The sequence below is a fragment of the Microtus oregoni genome, unplaced genomic scaffold (genome assembly GCF_018167655.1).
Source record: "Microtus oregoni isolate MIOR12 unplaced genomic scaffold, Mior012 000013F_ref0000133, whole genome shotgun sequence".
Classification (NCBI taxonomy): domain Eukaryota; kingdom Metazoa; phylum Chordata; class Mammalia; order Rodentia; family Cricetidae; genus Microtus; species Microtus oregoni.
In genome coordinates this window covers 41,609,502-41,628,270 of record NW_024543072.1, presented here as the reverse complement: position 1 = coordinate 41,628,270, position 18,769 = coordinate 41,609,502, and the positions used below count along the sequence as shown (strand labels likewise).

At 38.3% G+C, this 18,769-nt stretch overlaps 1 protein-coding gene across 5 annotated transcripts in view; it reads right to left on the bottom strand.

Annotated features, from left to right (window-relative positions):
• Positions 1–117: 117 nt before the first annotated feature.
• Positions 118–18,769, bottom strand: part of Rasal2 (RAS protein activator like 2) — a 284,658-nt gene continuing 266,006 nt past the window's right edge. For 3 of the 5 annotated variants that reach the window (XM_041662766.1, XM_041662768.1, XM_041662770.1), the window contains 5 exons: positions 14,199–14,333; positions 12,263–12,465; positions 10,752–10,839; positions 8,197–8,227; positions 118–5,667 (listed from right to left, as the gene is read on the bottom strand). In XM_041662766.1, the coding sequence (XP_041518700.1) occupies positions 5,525–5,667; positions 8,197–8,227; positions 10,752–10,839; positions 12,263–12,465; positions 14,199–14,333 (600 nt within the window). In that variant the 3' untranslated portion in view covers positions 118–5,524. The remainder of the gene's footprint in view (positions 5,668–8,196; positions 8,228–10,751; positions 10,840–12,262; positions 12,466–14,198; positions 14,334–18,769) is intronic. The other 2 variants (XM_041662767.1, XM_041662769.1) reach the window with 1 other exon arrangement.

Here is an 18,769-nt window from a genome sequence, read left to right as displayed (position 1 = left end):
TCCAGTGTTCCAAGTGTCCTAAATGCCTAGCAGAGAAGTTAGAAGGTAGCACACAACACAGATGCATGTATGATAGAAGCAGTACTGTAAATACAGTAGCAACTTTAGTCTAAAATGTTTAAAGTTAAAGTTTATTTGTATTTTTTGTAGGAATATCAATAAAAGACCTCAAACGTATCTATATCTGTACATGTACAAGAACCGTCAAAAATTATTCACAGAACAAAAATAAATCTTTTTTTAGAACCCAGGTAATGAAATGCAGATATGGATCACATATGGAACAATCTAAGTGCTACAAAGCACAAAAATATGGCTTTAAAAATAAAATAAAATCTTGGGTTTTGTTTTTCTAAGGTGAATTTCTTTCTTGAAATAAAAAATAAATTATTTTGAACTATCTTTGTAAAATAGTCATGTGTATTAACACACTCTTATTAAGGCCCTGGAGATGAAAAACAAAATCAAATTTGGAAGATAAATTCCTCACAGGTATGACCCAGGTAATAATGCTGCTGTCTGCTTGAGTTGACCCTAATATAGCTAGAAATATCTAAGCACCAGTCAAAATTCAACCTTTACTACTTATTTTTAGCTTTTTTGCAGGATAGTGGTCATAGAGTTAATTAGCATTTAACCTTTTAGTGAACTGGAAGTTGAAAATTTCCTTGAGGGTTTGAAAATGACATATCCATGCTATTTATATTCAAATGCTTGACCACACACAGAGGATGGGGACCCCTAAAACACAGCTATGGAAATGCCACCACACCAACAGTTCAGTCTGGTTTTCAGTTCTAAGACTTCCTAGGGAACAATGAAGGAATTTGATAAAAAAACAGAGTAGGAAATTAAAATGTGTGTTGAAACACAGGGTCAAAGCACTCCTGACCTCTTTGTGGGTGGCTTGCTGCATTGACCAAGGCTAGCTGGGCTGCTGCTCAAACACCTGTGCATGAACTGGTGAGGAACCAAAGCTACTTTCTGTATTCTGCTCTCAGATGGTGACAGTCATCTGCTGCTCCATATTCTCTTTGCTACCAATAATGACACCTTGCTCAAGTCACTTTAACTTATATATACATATAACACATATAGTACATTTTCAAGAGAATATAATTTTATAAAATCTAAAAAACAACAAAACAAAAACAAAACCTGAAGGAAGTTTGGGAACTAATAGTTTATAAAGTGGATAAACATTTTTTAAGGGATGCCTTAGAGCTGTGTGTGCCTGTAGGCATGCACAGGTTGTCTCAGGAGCTGCCTTTCCAAATACACATCTTAGGAGGAGCCAGGGGATACAACTCTACTTGCTTCTTTGAATTTCTGAGGAACCAAGTTCACTGGATCACGTGTCTTCCTCAGGACTTTTCCGAAAGAAATGCTCTCTCTCTCTCATGCCAATTCCATCACCCACATCCTTTCAAAGCTCCAGAGCTTTCCTAGATGGGTTGGTGACAAGAGGGTGCTCTAGAAGAACTGATAACAATTATTCAAACATAAAAAACTGTGTACTTAAAAAATTTGAAATTTCAACATTTTACTTGCTTTTAAGAAACAAGTGTAAGTTCTTTAAGTTAATAATAATTTTAAAAGGTATTCTAGGTATGGGGTGGGAAGGTGACTTTTTACTGCTAAGGCAAAAAGGAGAATTCACTTGAAAAAGCCCAGGGGTATAGAGCAGAATGTCCCTGAAGTTGTTTAATCTGTAGAAGGTGACTCCCTGTCCCCAAGTGGCTGAAAATGAAGGAAAACTGTGGCATGGACTCTGGAGCTGCTGAGTTTGCCAGTGACATGGCTAGTCTATGGTCCAGCCTGGGGATCAGTCAGTCTGGTGACTGAGGATCCTGAGAAGACTGCTTCTCCTCGCTCAGTTTCTTAACAATTCTCAGCAACTGTATCTGGGAGGAACCAGACCTAATGTGGATGGAAGCAGAACAAACACTAATGCAAACCCATTTGATGGTAAGTGTCCTCTAGAACTTCAAACAAAACCCCTACTCCTAAACTGCTGTATCTGAGGACACAGAGGGAGCCAGGGCTCTGGAGAGCTGACGTTCCATACAAGAGCCATGGATACAGTAAGAACAGGGAAACCACTTCTGAGATCACGCTCGGCCCCAGTGCACACATTCGATGTTTACAACTGTCTTAGAAACCCTCACCGTTTCTTCACTCTGCAACCCCATAACAGAGGACAGGAGCAGACCAATTCTGACCAACTTGATGGTAAGCAAAAAGGCAAGAAGAGCCATGATAGCATAGTTACCTCAGTTTCCATACCAAGTAAAAGACTACCAGACCCAAGCAGCAACAAGGACAGACACTGAAGTAACACTAGTCTTATGGAAACAGGACTTTTTGCAATTCTGGAAAAGTCTGGAAATCTTATTCCTCTAGTGATATAGGAGGGAAACAGGAAGCCCCTTTCCTGATCCTAGTAAGGCTGTCCTTGTTAATGGTAAAGTCTTGTCCTCTCCTGAATAAAAGCTACGTAAGCACTTAGCCTGAATACCAAACCCTATCCAACCCTGGACTATTCTCATGATGTATGTGCTGATGTATTGACAAAAACAGGGATCGTAAGATGCAGCTACTTAACCCAACAGCTTTTTAAAAATCTCACACTTCCTCCCAGTAAAACAAAATGATGTACCTATTTAATCAAAAAAACACCATGTAAATTAGTACCTGCTGCTGTCTTCTATTCTCAAAAAATTCAAAATAAACTTGATAAGATTGCAACATTCTCTAAAGAAATATTAAATATTTATATAAATTAGTGTTTTGAAACAGGGTCTGAAGTAACTCAGGTTGGCCAGGAAACTTCTGCTCCTCCTGCTCCCACTCCTAGAGTGCTGGGATTGCAGGCCTGTGTGCCACCATCCTAGTTCATGTGGTGCTGGAGTTTGAACACAGGGCCTCTGGCATGCTAGGCTGGCACTCTGCCAATGGAGCTATGCCCCAGCTCAGAATAATATTTCTGATAGGCTAAAAAGATGAGTAGGCTCAAAGGATAATCTGAGATTTAGCATCTGGCAACAATGCTGTACTTTCGACCTCTAATCCTCTTACTATTGCTGTGATCGTCCTTCTTTCTCTTCAGTGATGATAACACAGTGGCTGGAGGGTCTCATCATGTGTCTAACGGTTCTGCGATTCAGTCTTGCAATGCATTCAGACCCCACAGTGCTAACAGTTACAGTGTTTTCATCACTACACTTATTTGAGCAGCTCTGTAACCCAAGACCAGCACCTTGAGACCTTCTCAACCTCAAACAAGATGTTATCATATCATATACTTCAGGCCGTTGAGACTAAGAATTGACTAGGTTCTCTGTGGTACTTTTGAAGGGTTCTGAAGAGTAAAGAAAACATTGCTAAGCTACAAACAAGAAAAGATCTATGCTTACATTCCCACTTTGCTCAATACAGACCATTACTGCAAAATCAAAACGCTTTTCTCTTATGAAGTAATTTTTAACACACTGTGCCTCAGCTTGGAGAGGAGATAAGGCGTCATAAAATAGCTGTTAAGGGTCAAGAAAACACTCAAGTGGATATGAAGGCCTGCAGTGAGACGCTCCTGTTTTAGACATTTGTCTGAAACAAACAGGTAATTAGGAGGAACCCCTTTTCAAATGTAGTCAATTGAGGGCTCTGGTGAGGGTGCTGAAATGCAAGGTCAGACATAAAGGCCAACCTAAGGGTCAAGTGAGACTTGGAATGCATGCCTAGAACTTGGCGGAATCTATGCCTGGGCTTCGAACAAGAGAACATGTTCTCTTGTTTTCTTATAAATATTCTACTATGTAGAAACACATACTCCATGCATATGGCTCTGTTATGTCTCCCTCTGCATCCTTTACTTAAAAAAATTCTTAAAGTTTATAACTTAAAAAAAACATTAACTTATTTGAGAAATGCTGTTTTTCAATGTAAAACAATGTAGAACTTGTTTAAAGAGATTCAAGACCCTTTTTAAACATTATCTCTGTATATCTGACAGCATAAAAGGTATGAACATTTTTGATGTGCACATTGTATGTACATATGTGTGAATATATGTATATATATATACTTATATATATAATATTTGTTTAACCTGCAGCTAACTTTCTCTACCTCTGGTAATTAAGCCTGCATTCCAGATGACGTGTCACACTTTGGAGAGAAACATGGATTTTCTGTCCTGTATTAAAGCCATTAAAGATAAGCTGGGTTGTTCTTGCTGAGTCTACCACAAGTGTGGAATAACAACTGGAATGTGCATCCTCACATTCTGTTTTTTTGTAGCAAGATTAATTATCATTTTGAAAAGAAAGACAAATTTCAGTTTTAGATTTCCTTCCCAAATTTTATGGAAGGGATAAATAGAAAGAAGCAGCAATTTAAAAGTGGTGATAAAATCCCACAGATCTGTTAGTATGGGGGATACAATCTTTATCCTAAGCAAAAATACGACAAATAGGAAGAAAAGTGTAGTGGGAAATATTCAGAGATTCCTGCTCTGCTGTATTAGCCCTTTTCTGTGTGAAAGAAAGGATATTTATTCAGATGGCTTACGAATGGCATACTTGAATAACCTCTCCAGTGGAGAGCAAACCCTGTTGGTGCTGGCTGCTCCCGGCACGGGGAGGCAAGGGCAGCGCACATGTGAAAATGAAGATGTAGAAAGAGACACAAATATTTATAGTTCTGTCCACTCTAAAGAGCAGTAAAAACAAAACGTAGGAGTAAAAAAATCAAAAAGTCCCATATCTAAAACAGAAAATTCCCATCTGTTATAGATGGAGGAAACAAACATACTGACAGGAGTTCAACAGAAATAATTTCTAATTCAGTTTTGATACAATCAACCACTTCTATCCATGTCCTCTGAAATGGCGACTCTATAAATCTGATTACTGTCTGATCAGAACCATCTTGGTTGATCAGTAGCATAAATTACTGTTTTGTATGGATCTTGGTATTTGCATGTCTTCCTAATGGTAAGGGACTAGGGTGGGGCTTTTAAACTGGCAGATGAATCCCTGAAAAAAATCATTTTGACAAAGTCCTATTGCACTCCATGTGCTCCTAATCCAACACACAGAGCCTCTACTACTAAAACGACAGGCTCATTTCTCACTCGCACTTGGTTCCTACCTTTCCTCCACTAAAAACTGCAGTGCTTTCAAGAGAAAAACAATAATAAAATAGTAATAATTAAAAAGGTAATCTACATTATTAACTTCCTTTTGGTATATTACAGTGGTATTTCTGTACATGGCCCAGAACTAGGTTCCCTATGTACATAGAGACACTGGGGAAAGCATCGACATTGGGAGTCTTTGCTTTATGCCCTGAAAGACAAGGTTTCTTTCTTCATTTGAGAGTTTCTCACCACACTGCTACTTGAAGCAACATTCTGTAAACCTGGAGGGTTAATGAGCTGGGGACAGGAGAGCTGGGCAACTTCCTTCTGTCTCCTCCCACAGTTTGTATTCACAAAGGCCATCAGCAGCTGCTGTTTTTGAATTCACCATTCTCCGTGATGGAAAGCTTGGTGGGGTTGGTGGGAGAGATACCATTGCGGACCTGCATGCTGTACCGCTCCTTCACTTGAGTCAGCGCACTCATCAGTCTTGTGTTGGCTGAGTCCAGGGACACGATCCGCTTTTCCTACAACACACCAACCATGGCTTTATTCAGGCTGCATGGAGGAAGGCACTTTCTTTACTGAATCATCAATCCAATACTTTCCCTCCAGCACGGTACACATGGTGCTCCCCAAACAAATGGAACGTCTCTGCCTCTTTCTGCACATTGGTTAGGTTCAGCTCCCCCTCCCCTTAATCTCTCTTTTTTTCATTTCTGCACAACAGGACTTATTACCAACAATATATTGAGGTATTACTAGGCTGTCTTATGAAAATGACACCATGAGTCAAGCTGCCTTTATGTAGTAAGTGCTTTTGTAAAAACTGAAACGTGGATATTAGGTGGCAAAGAAAGAAGCACCAGAGGTTTCATTTCACAGAAGAGAAGTGCACGTGATCCATGGGCTCACCTTCCAAAGAAGGCATAATAGTCCCATCTGAGAAGAATTCACATTGCTCAAATTAAAGCAATACGTGGTGGCAGTTTAGAGTCTCCAACAAGGTGAGGATGCAAGAGCAAGAGGAGATAAGAGCAGCCAGAAGCTCAGACCAAGGAGTGTTTGAATATGGGGAGGGAGATGTGGCTGAAAGGGATGCTATAAACATAACACATGAGAACAGACAGAGAACACAGGCTCCTAGACCCATTCCAGCTCAGTTACTCCGGGAAAGCTACCCAGTAAAGGGCATGCTTTCATTTTCTCTTGAGTTTTAAAACAAACAAACAACAACAACAAAAAAAAAATCAATGCTTTAGAGACAATATTTTGGAGCTATGGGTTGTTGACTATCTACACATCCACCAGAGAGAGGGGACAAGAACAAAAAGGTACAGGAGGATAAAACATTATCAGTCTCACAAAAGTTAGTGGAGACTTTAATCTTTAAATCAGCCCAGAACTTTCCCCAACAAACACCAACTATGTATTTTTTGGAAATAATGGCAGAGAAGGACAATCCTTATCCATACTCATAAATGGAAAAGAAAATAGCCCACGAAGATCGACCTTAACACCAAACAAAGCTCTCTTTTCTGGGAGTCTCAGAGTTTACCCAGAAAGAGGACAAGTTTAAGGCACTGTGTGGTTTAAAGCGCAGCAGCAAGAGGGCTGAAGCTGCTGCTGCTCCTGTGAAAGCAGAAGCCACACAGGGTGCCAAACTAGCACTGCTCTGCTGGAGCCACACTGCTAGCAGCAGCCCAGTCACTGCCCTGGGGGAAGTCTGACTACAGCAGCAAACAATACTTGCCTTTATCTATCTCTCACTTTACTGGGAATAGGAAGGTGTCTCTACGGCAGTAAAGGTGGTGGCTACAGTTTCAAATGTGTGAAAAAACAAAAGCAACCCAACTCACTCTACTATTCATGAAAATAATTCTCATTTTTTTTGCTGTAAAACTCAGGTGGTTTTTACATACAGAATCAGTATTATTAATGAGCCACTTACTGTATAAGACTTTTTTTTTTAAAAGAAAGGTGATTTGTTTTAAGAACAGGAGAAACTCAAAGATTTGCAAAGCTTTTAAAAACAGTAATTACTTAAAAATTATAGCTAGTGGAATTTTTTTTAAAGATTTATTTATTTATTATGTATACAACATTCCTTCCATGTATGTTTGTATGCCAGAAGAGGGCACCAGATCTCTTTATAGATGGTTGTGAGCCACCATGTGGTTGCTGGGAATTGAACTCAGGACCTCTGGAAGAGCAGTCAGTGCTCTTAACCTCTGAGCCATCTCTCCAGCCCCCTAGCTAGTGGAATTTAGTGGGAAAACAAATACAGCTTTTTTTTTCAAAGACAATAAGTAAGGACAGGCCAATAAAACCATAGGTAGATTCCAAATAAAATGCTCTTCCTCACAGTGAGGAATGACCCCTAAGCAGAATAAATGGTATTTAAAATTTTAATACATATTTGTTTCAGTTTGATAAATTTCTTGTGTATTGTATAATAAGTGAAAATTTGTGCCATAACTTGTAATTTCTTAAAATAGATAAAGTATTTCAGCATTGGGACAAATGACAAGGCCCCAATACTAAGGAAAATAGCATTTTGGGGGTTCATAAAAAATTAAGCATTCACAAAAACAAAGCAAGACAATCCTCCACTCCCTCAAAAAATCAAATTGAGTATTAAAGAGTCAAAAAAGAGTCTGAAAAGGACTATAATTACATATTGCCTGTAAATAATAACTGATATCAAACAACCTCTCCTCCCAGACACCTGCGAGTTTCTAAGCAGAGAAAATCCCTTTGGAGTTCTTCCACTGCCAACTTCTCAAATAAAATAGAAATTAAAGAAAAAGCAAACAAACAACCCCCTCCAAAATAAAAACAACCTCAAACAGGAAACTGGATCTTCTGAAAGTTAAGTTCAGTTGGCAAAAGTTGCTATGACATTTGATTCTGCCTGGCTTAGAACACAAAGCAATCTAACATGCCTCAAATGAAGGACTCAACATGGGAGTGCCAGGAGCTGGAATGTATAGGAGGCCAGTGCACTGGCCAGGGCTGGGAACTGCTCAGCTAGAGAACGCACAGGGATTACTTGCCTGTTTGAATTATCTCATTTCCATTTATGACCTGTAATTTAACACAGTGGAGATATCACTTGCAATAGTAACTAGGCAGCTGCTTTGTTTTTCGTAGGAAGTGGCCCCTCTTTGTTTTCCATCTATTCATATGGAGAGATCAGGAGTTGCAAGACCTCATGCCTGGGGGTCAAAGGTGCCTGCCCCCCCCTCTCTCTTTGTGTGTGTGTGTGTGTGTGTGTGTGTGTGTGTGTGTGTAAAATAGGGATTCCTTGGTGTCATCATTGTGACCCCGGGTCTGTGCGCCTGTGCTTTGTAGCGTGAACTGATTCAAGGAGAGAAAGAAGCTGAATTCCCCAACAAGGAAGAGGGGCTGCTGAGAGAGAAGAATACCATTCGTGGGGTACCTGAGAGCTAGTGTTCTGATAAGTGCTAGAATTAATCCTATCACAAAGAAGTAACTGTTTCCATTTTAGAAATATTTCTTCTATTATTGGCACTAAGTCATATGCTGCAGATATAAAATTATGGGTTACCTCCTAGGGAGACTATTATTTCCAAACATGTCTTCATTTAAAAAATAAAGCCAAGAGGGCTACTCTGTTCCAACAATCACCTAAGAGGTAAGACTCGTTCTCACAGAAAAAACCTGATAAAAAGTCCTTTGTTACAAAGAATACCCAAGTATGTACATCTTTTGCTTTTATGATTCTATGCACCAGTAAGCCGACAGCTTGGATTGAGAAAGCTCTCTTTTAAGACATTATTATATTTTTAACTGTCTTTGATATTTATGATTTGTGCTGTGCCTAGTGCAGTGGTTTTCAAATGTGGTCCAGTGGACTGTCTGAGTATTCTTTAGGGATCTCTATTAGATTTTGCAGAGGAATGTATGGTATAATAAAGCCAATGCTTTAGTGTGAAACATCACATTTAACAGACCCCAGTAAGTTCTGACCCATTAGTTGAGGGAGTGTTCACGGTTGAGTGGTTAGTGGGAGCACTGGTTTATGGAAGGTGCCCTATATGATTGGTTTATGATTGGTTCCATTAAAATAGTCCAGAGAACCAAGCTTTTTGAAAACCAAACTGCCACTGGCCGGACTATACATTTGACTGACTGAGAGCCAAGGATACCATTTCTTCCTCCTCTGCTCAGTGATACCATCTGGAGGATTAACTGAGAGCTTTTGACCCCTGGTCAATCAAACTCCCTTCCTGGATTTCACTTTAGTAACCATGACTTTTGCTTTATACTCAGATCAAAACTGGGGACAGGTAGAGTAGAAACTCCCTAGAAGTTCGTGACAGGGTTGTCCTGCAGCCAGCATACACAGAGCCATACTTTGTTGCTGGCAAGTTCCATTTGCTTAAGATTGACTGTTCTATTTCAGCACTAATATCTCTCTATGATTACTAACAAGGCTTACCACTCCGCTTTATACTTATATTGAGATGCGACTCCAAATGGAACTTTTCAGCATCAGTTTTTGTGATGAATTGCCTTCTTTATCTACATTATGTCTTTTAAGTTTATGGAGTGATTTTTTTTAATTGGATAATATAACAAGAAGGCCTTGGCCTTGTTATTACTATTCTTCCCTCACTTACCTTGGGGATACCTAGAAAGAATTAAAAAATTAAAAGAGCAAGTAAAGTAATTATAACATTTCTCTGGCTCAAAATAGGCCAAAAATAGCCAGACTTTGTTTGAGTCTAAAACATTTTGGGAGCTATGCAGGTGAAAAAACATCACAACTCATAACTAGCTTCTAAGTCTAGTGAGTTCCAAGAAGGATGAAGCCTGTGAAGCATTCTTCTTGTGGCTATGTTCCCCATCTGGAAAACAAACCTCATCTTACACTGACCTCATAAGGAAACTCAAATGTTGAAGTACACGATTCTACAGTGATAAAGCAACAAGGAATTGGAAACATTCCCTACATCCTGGATTTTGCTCTGATCACTGGTGTCCTTGTAAAGCGCTTGTAGAGGCTACCATCCCGTGGGGTGTGAGCTATCATAGGCTCTAATTTTATCAAGATTTTTTTTTATATCTAAAGAGGTTCTCTAAGCATAGCATCAACAAAGAAGAGCAGCCAAGCACATTCCAAGCAGCAATGCCATACTCTGAACCAAAAGAATAACAAGGAAAGCTATCTTCTACAACCTTATCTTTCCCTACAATTTCTTCACTAGGACTAGGTGTTGAAGGCAGTGGATGTGACTGACAAGACCGTGAAGAACACAGCCAAGCAATGGCCAGTGGAGGTCACAAGCTAGGTTCATGCAGTGAACTTTTTACAGTTACCCTCTTAGAGATGTCCTCTTTTCTACAAGGAAGGAAGCCAACTTCATCACATATTAGGCTAAGATTTGTCAAACAACTACACTAAATCATAGTATTTTGCATGCTAATATTAATGCTATGTCATTAAAAAAATCATTGAGGTCACATGAAAACTCATATCATTCCAAGGATAATGTCAAGAAACTTTCAGTGTCTCATTTTCTACTGTTTTACTATTTGCAGTATTAAAAACAAGTACTTTCTACTAAGTCCAGGGCCTGCTTACCTGTGCATCGATTATTTTCTGCTTTGCATCAATAACTGCTTGCATCTCAGCATGATCCTTTTTTAATTCCTCTTCCACAGCCATTAGCCTAGAATGTGGTAGGAAGGAAGGATCAATGTTTTCAAAGGCAGAGCTAGGTAATATAGAAATTGAAAACCTTAAAACTGGTGGTTTCCAACAGAAGACCTATTTTATTGCACTAATCTTTTTTTTTCTTCTCCTCTCTCATCTTCCCTGAAAGAAGACATCCTAAATTGATTCTTTTACCTGTGGCTGGGCTCTCTAACATTTCATTTTCTTGAGAATAGTATTCTCATAATCATCTTCCTACTAGATCACCCTGTTGTCAAACATCTTAAAATAGCAAATGAACAATAACAAAACAAAAAGGCTATCTACTTTTTAAAAGTATCTCATGTAGCTCAGACTAGCCTTAAACTTGCTGCGTGGTTGATACTGGCCTTGAATTCTTGGTACTCCTACTTCTACCTCCTGAATGTTGGGATTATTATGGGCAAGCACCACCATGCTTGGCAGCAAACCATCTCCTCTTACTCTCAAGTTACACTATAGCTACCGTTCTATCCTCTTCCCTTGCACAGCTATGTTTTCTACAGAATGTTCTAGTAGATCGTGTTTCTCATTTACTCCTCACATTTCAACCCACTTTAAAATGACTCCTCAGTTCTACTCCTGTGGCTCTCAATATGAGGTCAGTTATTTTCAGGCCACTATAACAGCGACCCTTTTCCTGTTTTCCCTCTCTTTTTAAAATATTATTTATTTACTCTTAATTTAATTTACATTCAAACCACAGTTCTTCTCACCTCTCCTCTTGCCCCCAGCTGTTCTTCTCTGATTTTATCTACAGCATGTACTGAAGCTAGTGGTTATGAGTCTGAAGTCTAAAGTTTGATACCTGACTCAGATTCTAGGTCTCCACTATGTTACTTTGGACAAGCAACTGTTGCCTATTTCTCTATCGGTTAATAAGCAATAATAGTATCTGTTCCAGAGACCAAGATGGAAATAAAACAAAGTATTATTTATAAAGTGCTTGGCCCACAGTGAGTGCTCTGCAAACACAGCCAAATAGATCTCTTCTCACTCTCCTTTGTTGGCATCCATGGCACTTTTTTGGTCCTCTGGCCCTAAAGACATTCAGTGAGACTTTGTTTTTAGACTTGTCTGGGAAAATTGAGTTAAATTTTAAAGATTTAAAAAAAACCAGCTTTCATCTAAAATTTCACAATAAATTACCTCCTTTCCCCCCTAATATAATTATGGCTAAAGAAAAAGCCTACCTTATCTTCATGGTAAGTACACCAGATCTCACTTGGTTTAATATCTGAGAGCCAGAGTCATTACATTTATATCAAGTACCACAGAATAGATACACATGGATGAAAATGGCTTTGGGGGCTGGGGTATTCTTTTGAAAGTATTTGGACATTTCTCCCCACCTTGCTGTACTTAACTAGAGCCAATCAGCTACCAATTGGTCCTCTAACCTGCTGATGATGCTCTTCATCTGGCTATCCTTCTCCTCCTGTTGTCTGCGCAGCCGCTCCTCACTGTCCTCCAGCCGGGCCTTGTACTCCAGCAGCAGCTTCTGCATCTGCTGCTCCTGCACCAGCAGCCGGCGCTCATACTCCTCCAGCCGCCGGCTGGACACTCGAAGGCGCTCCTTCAATTTGCTAATTTCTTGTTCATACTGGCAAAGGGGAAGAGGCATGGATGACAGGAATAATATTGGCTTTGAAGTTACTGCTGCACTTTCTATCCAGAGAACCCCAGGTGACATGGTAGATGCTGTCTGACCTGCATGTCCTCGCTGCTGCCCCGGTTATTTAAAAGTATTGGCTGGTATAAATGCTACATAAGTACCACTGTGGGTCTAAAACTACATTATGAACCTTAACTTGACATTATGAATTCTACAGATTTATACACTTTTCTTCACATTAATCTACCAATTGTGGCAAGGCAAATCCAATCTGTAATAGTATTGAATAGAAGGAAGAAAGAAAAGAAAATGATTAAGTAATTAAATAGTTAAATAAACGATTAAATAGAAGCCTGACAAACGGCTTAAGGCAAAAGCTAGCTGTCTACAAGACTTCATGTCATCACCTGTACTGCAGGATTCCTGACACTGGGCTCATCAGACTACCTTTACTCCATTAGGACTCGCCCTTTAGACAATTCAGAGAACAGGCAACATTTCTGATAAGCAACTAAGTCAGTTAATACAATTTAATGACAGAACAGGCTATTACTGCTTTTTCCTTAATTTTAAAAGTATCAAGTATTCAGGTCATAAGCAATGACAAGGGCCTTCATTCTCTAGAGGACTAATTAATATTGTCTGCCCTATTTTCATGATGTGGCTTTCTATGTCTGACCTGGGAGCATGTGCTGGAATCTATCTATGTGCCCACTAGCCTTCTATAAATTCTGTAATTCAGCTGGCTACTTGGCCCTTTAATGTACTCGATCGAGTTCCTGTGGACAGGGTTGCTAGTGCAATCAAGAGTGAAACTGTTCCAGGCAGAGTGAGAAACATGAGCTTCCTGATGGGTGGGTTACCTGTACTCACTAGTAATGATAAATGTGTGCGGTGTTTGCTAAAATACAGCTTACATAATAACTTCTCATTTCACTGCTTATCCTCCACTTCACTGCTCTAAATTATGTTGGTTAATCTAGAAAGCTGAAGCAGAAAGCCTTAGGACAGCTCTGAAAGCTTGGGTTGCATCATTAGGAATAGCTTTATGTTTTTCTAACCCCCAAAATAACCCCTTGTCTAACTGTCAATTAAGTGTGACATTAAGATTATTGCTTCATTTTTTCCAGGTCTGTTTTCTTAAAATAAGTAAATAAATAAATGAATAACTAATCAATCAAGCAAACAAATATCCTTAACTTGAGAGTTGGAGACCAGAAGACTGAATTTTAAGCCAGTATAGGGGTGTGTGTGAGATCCTGTCTCAGAAAACAAACAAACCCATATGCCTCAAAAATATTATATAAAACCCCTCAAATAACATATATCTCTTAAATAATTATCTGTATAGCTAGGCAGTCTTTGCAAATAAAACAAAACAAAAAAACCCCAAAATACCAAAAGAACAACTAAAATATAAATTTACTGTTCCCAAGATTTAGATCGTCTGGTCCTAAAGTAAATTTTATAGAAATAATAAACATTCAACTAAAATGGTCAGAAACATGTATCAGAGTTCTTTCTAAATTAAAGCAGCCTACATTAAAAATTATGACACTCCTCCTTGGCATCACAGACACTACTGACTTATGATACACACATGTGATGGTTAATACAAGAAATAGAGACAAAGGCCTGGGCTATATAGTGAGCTCCAGGTCAAGTTTTGTTTTCTATCAGTTGTGGGGCCATTAAGCCAACAAAGACAAATTAGGTTCTACCTTCTCAGCATGCTTGACTTCATCTTGATTTTGTTCTGTTTCTTCCACATCTTCTTCATACTGTCCATTGTTCAGAACCCAGGCTGCTGTCCTTTCTACTGGAGACATTGTGGCAGAATCCACAGGTGATTGAACCTATATCAGAGATTTTTTTATTATCATTTCCAAACACTAGTTATGCTTCAGAAAGACAATTTAAGTGTTGTCAGTTCTAGGTAAGAGTCTATTAATGCTAGGGCCAGGGAGTAGGGAAAGAGAATATGCATCTGTATTAGGACAAACCATTCTGAATTCATACACATAACTTCCAACAACCATTCTTTTTTTTTTTTTTTATAAAGAAAGCCTAAACATTGCTAATTTTCTCAGCAAAACAAATGCTGTCAGCTATGAAGTTAACCCATTGAAGCTAAGATGACAGAACAAAAGAAAGGACAAGCTGAACGCTCAGATGATGGGATGTCTGTTGAACCAGGAAAACCACGGACTGAAGAACTGGCTGTTGCTAAGCAAGCTCACAGATGTACATATCAGAATGCCAATACTGAGCTTTTATATTTATCATTTAGAAAAAGGGAAGTGATGATATTTATTACTTTTCTAGAAGTTGACTTCCTGGTGTGTTAGGACCGTTTAAGAGTCTGTCGGCAAGAAACTCCCTGGGCCTTTTGTTTGTTTATTTAGCTGTGTTAGATACAGAACTCAGGTTTTGTATGTGCTCTAGGCAAGTGCTCTACACTAAACTATGTCTTCAGCACTACAAAGTTTGTTAAGAACATAAGAACTATGAATTCCAGATGGTCTAAGCCTCTAAAGCATGTTTCTATCTAGTCAGGATAGCAAGATAAATGACCTTTCTTATCTTTCTCAATATAAATATGCAGAGTGTTAAAAATTCGAGTCTTGAGCAGCAACTCTGCCACTTAGTAACTAAAACATTTAATCTCTTAAATTCTATTTTCCTCATCTATTGAATGAAGATGCCATCATCGTCACTGTTCCCATTATCGACCTGATCATCTTACAGGAATTCTGTGGATTGATAAAACTGCACGTGTTAGTTTTCTAGGCTGCCAGAGGCAGGAAGAAGATGTATATATGTTATATGTGTGTGTAAGAGTGAGGGAAGATGAAGAGGAAGTGGGGTGAGTGCATGTGCGGTAGTAAGAAAAATCTGTGTTTATGCTAGCTTTTCACAATTAAAATGTTTTTTTTTTGAGGAACAACTCTAATTTTCATAATTGAAGAGAATTTTCTCTTCCATGCCAAATTATACATTTTATTTTATTTTTGTCTTTCAAGACAGGGTTTCTTCTGTGTAGCTTTGGAGTCTGTTCTGGAACTTGCTCTGTAGACCAGGCTAGCTTCAAACTCACAAAGATCCAACTGCTTCTGCCTCCTGAGTGCTGGATTAAAAGGTGTGCGCCACTACCGCCCAGCAGCCAAGCTATACTTTAAGAAACTTTAAAACATTCTAGACTAGAACTCAGTTAAACTCTAAATAAAAGGGGATTTTGATGCCTGTGAAGGTTAGAAGGAAAGATGAAAAGCCTGTCTTCAGACACTTTATAAAAACACAAGGGCTAATATAGGCTGTCTTAAAGGTTTGAAGGAGAACTCTGCTCAGTAAAGATGGCTTTATGCTTGAGGAAGGATGAAGTTTACACACACACAATTGTGATGACTGTGTAGAAATTCCCTCTCTAAAGTCATGATTTAGCATTTGTACGTTTTAGTCTTAAATTTCAGTAACTTTGTACTTAAAATTCTACTTCAACTTCTACTACAGTTATATAAATGCTTATTATACTTCATTTATTTATGAGCCACTTTTTACTATATTTAACTTATTATAAACATTTATCGCTTTTAAAAATAACCTTTTATAGTTACCTAAGCCGCTATGCTAAGCAGTATCAGTAGAGCCATGAGTTTGATACTATATCAGTATGCACTTATATATTCAAATATTAAAGGTTATATTGTTCAAACATGTATCATTTACATAACTAAGTAAATACCTATATATACTTAAATCATTTTTGAACATAATATTTTGGGAACTCTGGCCTAGTGGATGCAGTGTCATCTACAAAAGGAAAGAACTATTCATATCAAAAGTTACAATATTTGAGCATGGTGGCACATGCCTCTAATTCCAGCACTGGAGTTTCTGTGTATTCGAGGTCTGCGTGGTCTACATAGTGAGTTCCAGGACAGCTAAGACTACATAGAGAAAGGCCCTGACTCAAAAAACTAAAAGTTGTAAGAAAAAGAGACAAAGAGTGAAAACATTTGGTAAACTGCAAATACGTTATACACAAATACATGTGTAGTTCTCCGCATGCTGAATGTGAAGAGCACAGGGCAATGAACTGTTTCTGTACTGATTAAGAGAAACAGAAATAATGGGTTTAATTTTCTGATACAAAACAAAAAGGGTAGCACTGAATCATAAAGAACTGATCGATATCAATGTTTGAAGGAGACAAATGGCTTTTTAGTTTTACAATTATATTACTTTAGCACAATTAGGGCACATGGAAGCCGCTGGACTAGGATTTTCTATTTCACAGCAGTTTGAGATAAAGTAGCTACTTTGTAAGCTACTAATAACCTTATTATTAAGAATTTATTAATTAAGGGAGTTACCCAATAGCTTCCTGCTCTCAATGGTTAATAAGATACTGAATAAACTTTCTTTTCCTGTTGTTTATTATGTCTAACTTTATTATCTATAATTCTCCTTAGTTCTAAATGAATAGTGTGCCTAAGAACATACAGATCTCACCTTGAAAAGCATATTAAAAACAAGACAGAAAAACGTGGGTGGTCTAGGCTTGAGATGCTCTGTGAGATTTTAAAGCAAGGTTTGGTTCACACCACTAACGATGGTGGTAGCTCTATTGTATTTTTAGGAGGACTAACACAATACCCAGTGAATTGTGAGAGATTGGGCAATGGAAACTGGACATCTCAACTCTCCTCTTATTTTATTGGTTGAATTTTACTCTGGGTAGAGCGTCAAAATAGTAATTATGATAAGTAAAATTGACAAGATGGGTCAGATCAGCTTTATTCTTTCTGTTTATATCACATCCTTTAGAAAATCATGAGTAGAAAATAATATGGAAGTCAAAAGTAGCTACTGTACTAGAGTGGAAGAAAACAGAGGTAATTCTGGTTCAAAAGTATTAGAATATGTGCACTACAGAAAGTCTATAAACTGGCTTTTATAGTTTTTGTTTAAAAAAAATACTAATTTGGAGCTGGAGTTACAGGTGTGTGAGCTGCCACACAGGTCCTCTGCAAGAGCAGTAAGTACTCTTAACCACTGAGTTATTTTTCCAGTCTTGTTATTTTTTTCTTTTGGTCTCACATGTGCTGATATCCCCAATTACATCGCCACCAAACAAACAGCACTACATCATACAATTCTTTTGAACAACAGTGAATAATTCAATGGATGAGAAAAGTTCAGTAGAATTTTATATATCAGCACCGAGTTTTCTTCAGAATCCACTGCACTGTTAAAAGAAGGACACTGTTCTTCCCGTAGTCCTTTGGAAGGACAGCAAATGTTTTTCATTAACAATTATCCCATCTCCTTTTTATAAGCTGGATATATAACAAAGTTTCTTATCTCATAGTCAAAGGAATGGAAGAGAATGGCTGGTAAGTGGTTCAATTTCATCCTGCTTAGCTGTAGCCTTAGGAAGAACATTTATAGTTGCTTGACTTTCAAGAGATCCTGAATTAAAATGAAGCTGGAAAAGACAGAAAAAGGAGGATATTCTACAATCTCCTTTGAGTTGATGCTATATAGGGTTCCCCTGGGAAAACAGTGCTCGAGGACAGAGAGGCCTGATACAACAGTTTTGCTGATACTACAGTTCGTCAAGCCTGGCTCTGCTGGGACAGCTGGCAACAGGCCAGTTCCTCTGCACCTTGTGGGTCTTTACTAGATATAAACAGCACTTGGTTTCAGTTTCTTCATAGTCTGAAATAAGTTCTCCTAAATGAAAAACCAGTTTGGTATCAACACCAAAGTAACTCAACTCTCATGGTTCTTAAAGAGTCTGGTTAGAAGCGGTTTAAGCAAATCCAAATGTGAACACTGCAGCATGACACTGAAGGGTGTGTTACATGCCTATTTCAAAGGGCTTTCAAATTCAAATTTCTGATATAGTAAGTCTGAACAACTCAAATATTTAAAATAAATAAAGTCTATTATTTGTACGAAATACATGATATGTAAAAAATAAGTAAGAGAAGAAATGAGAGAAAAAAAAGAAATCTAGAAAGAGGCTCAAAGGGTCAAAATATTCCAAATTTCTTGAGAAAGAATTATTTCTTAGTAAAGTGTTTTGTTAGGATTTTCTTTCCTTCCTACTCACTATTTGAGAAGATTGAAGCCAGCCACTCTGCTGACAAAGGCTCTCTTTTGTGCTAAGATACAAATGGAATTTGCATGGGACACAGCCACTGATAATTATACAGAACAATCCCCACAAAGAAATTCTCTAGGTTGAGAGAAAGAAAAAAAAATTCTCAACACAATTTGCAATTAA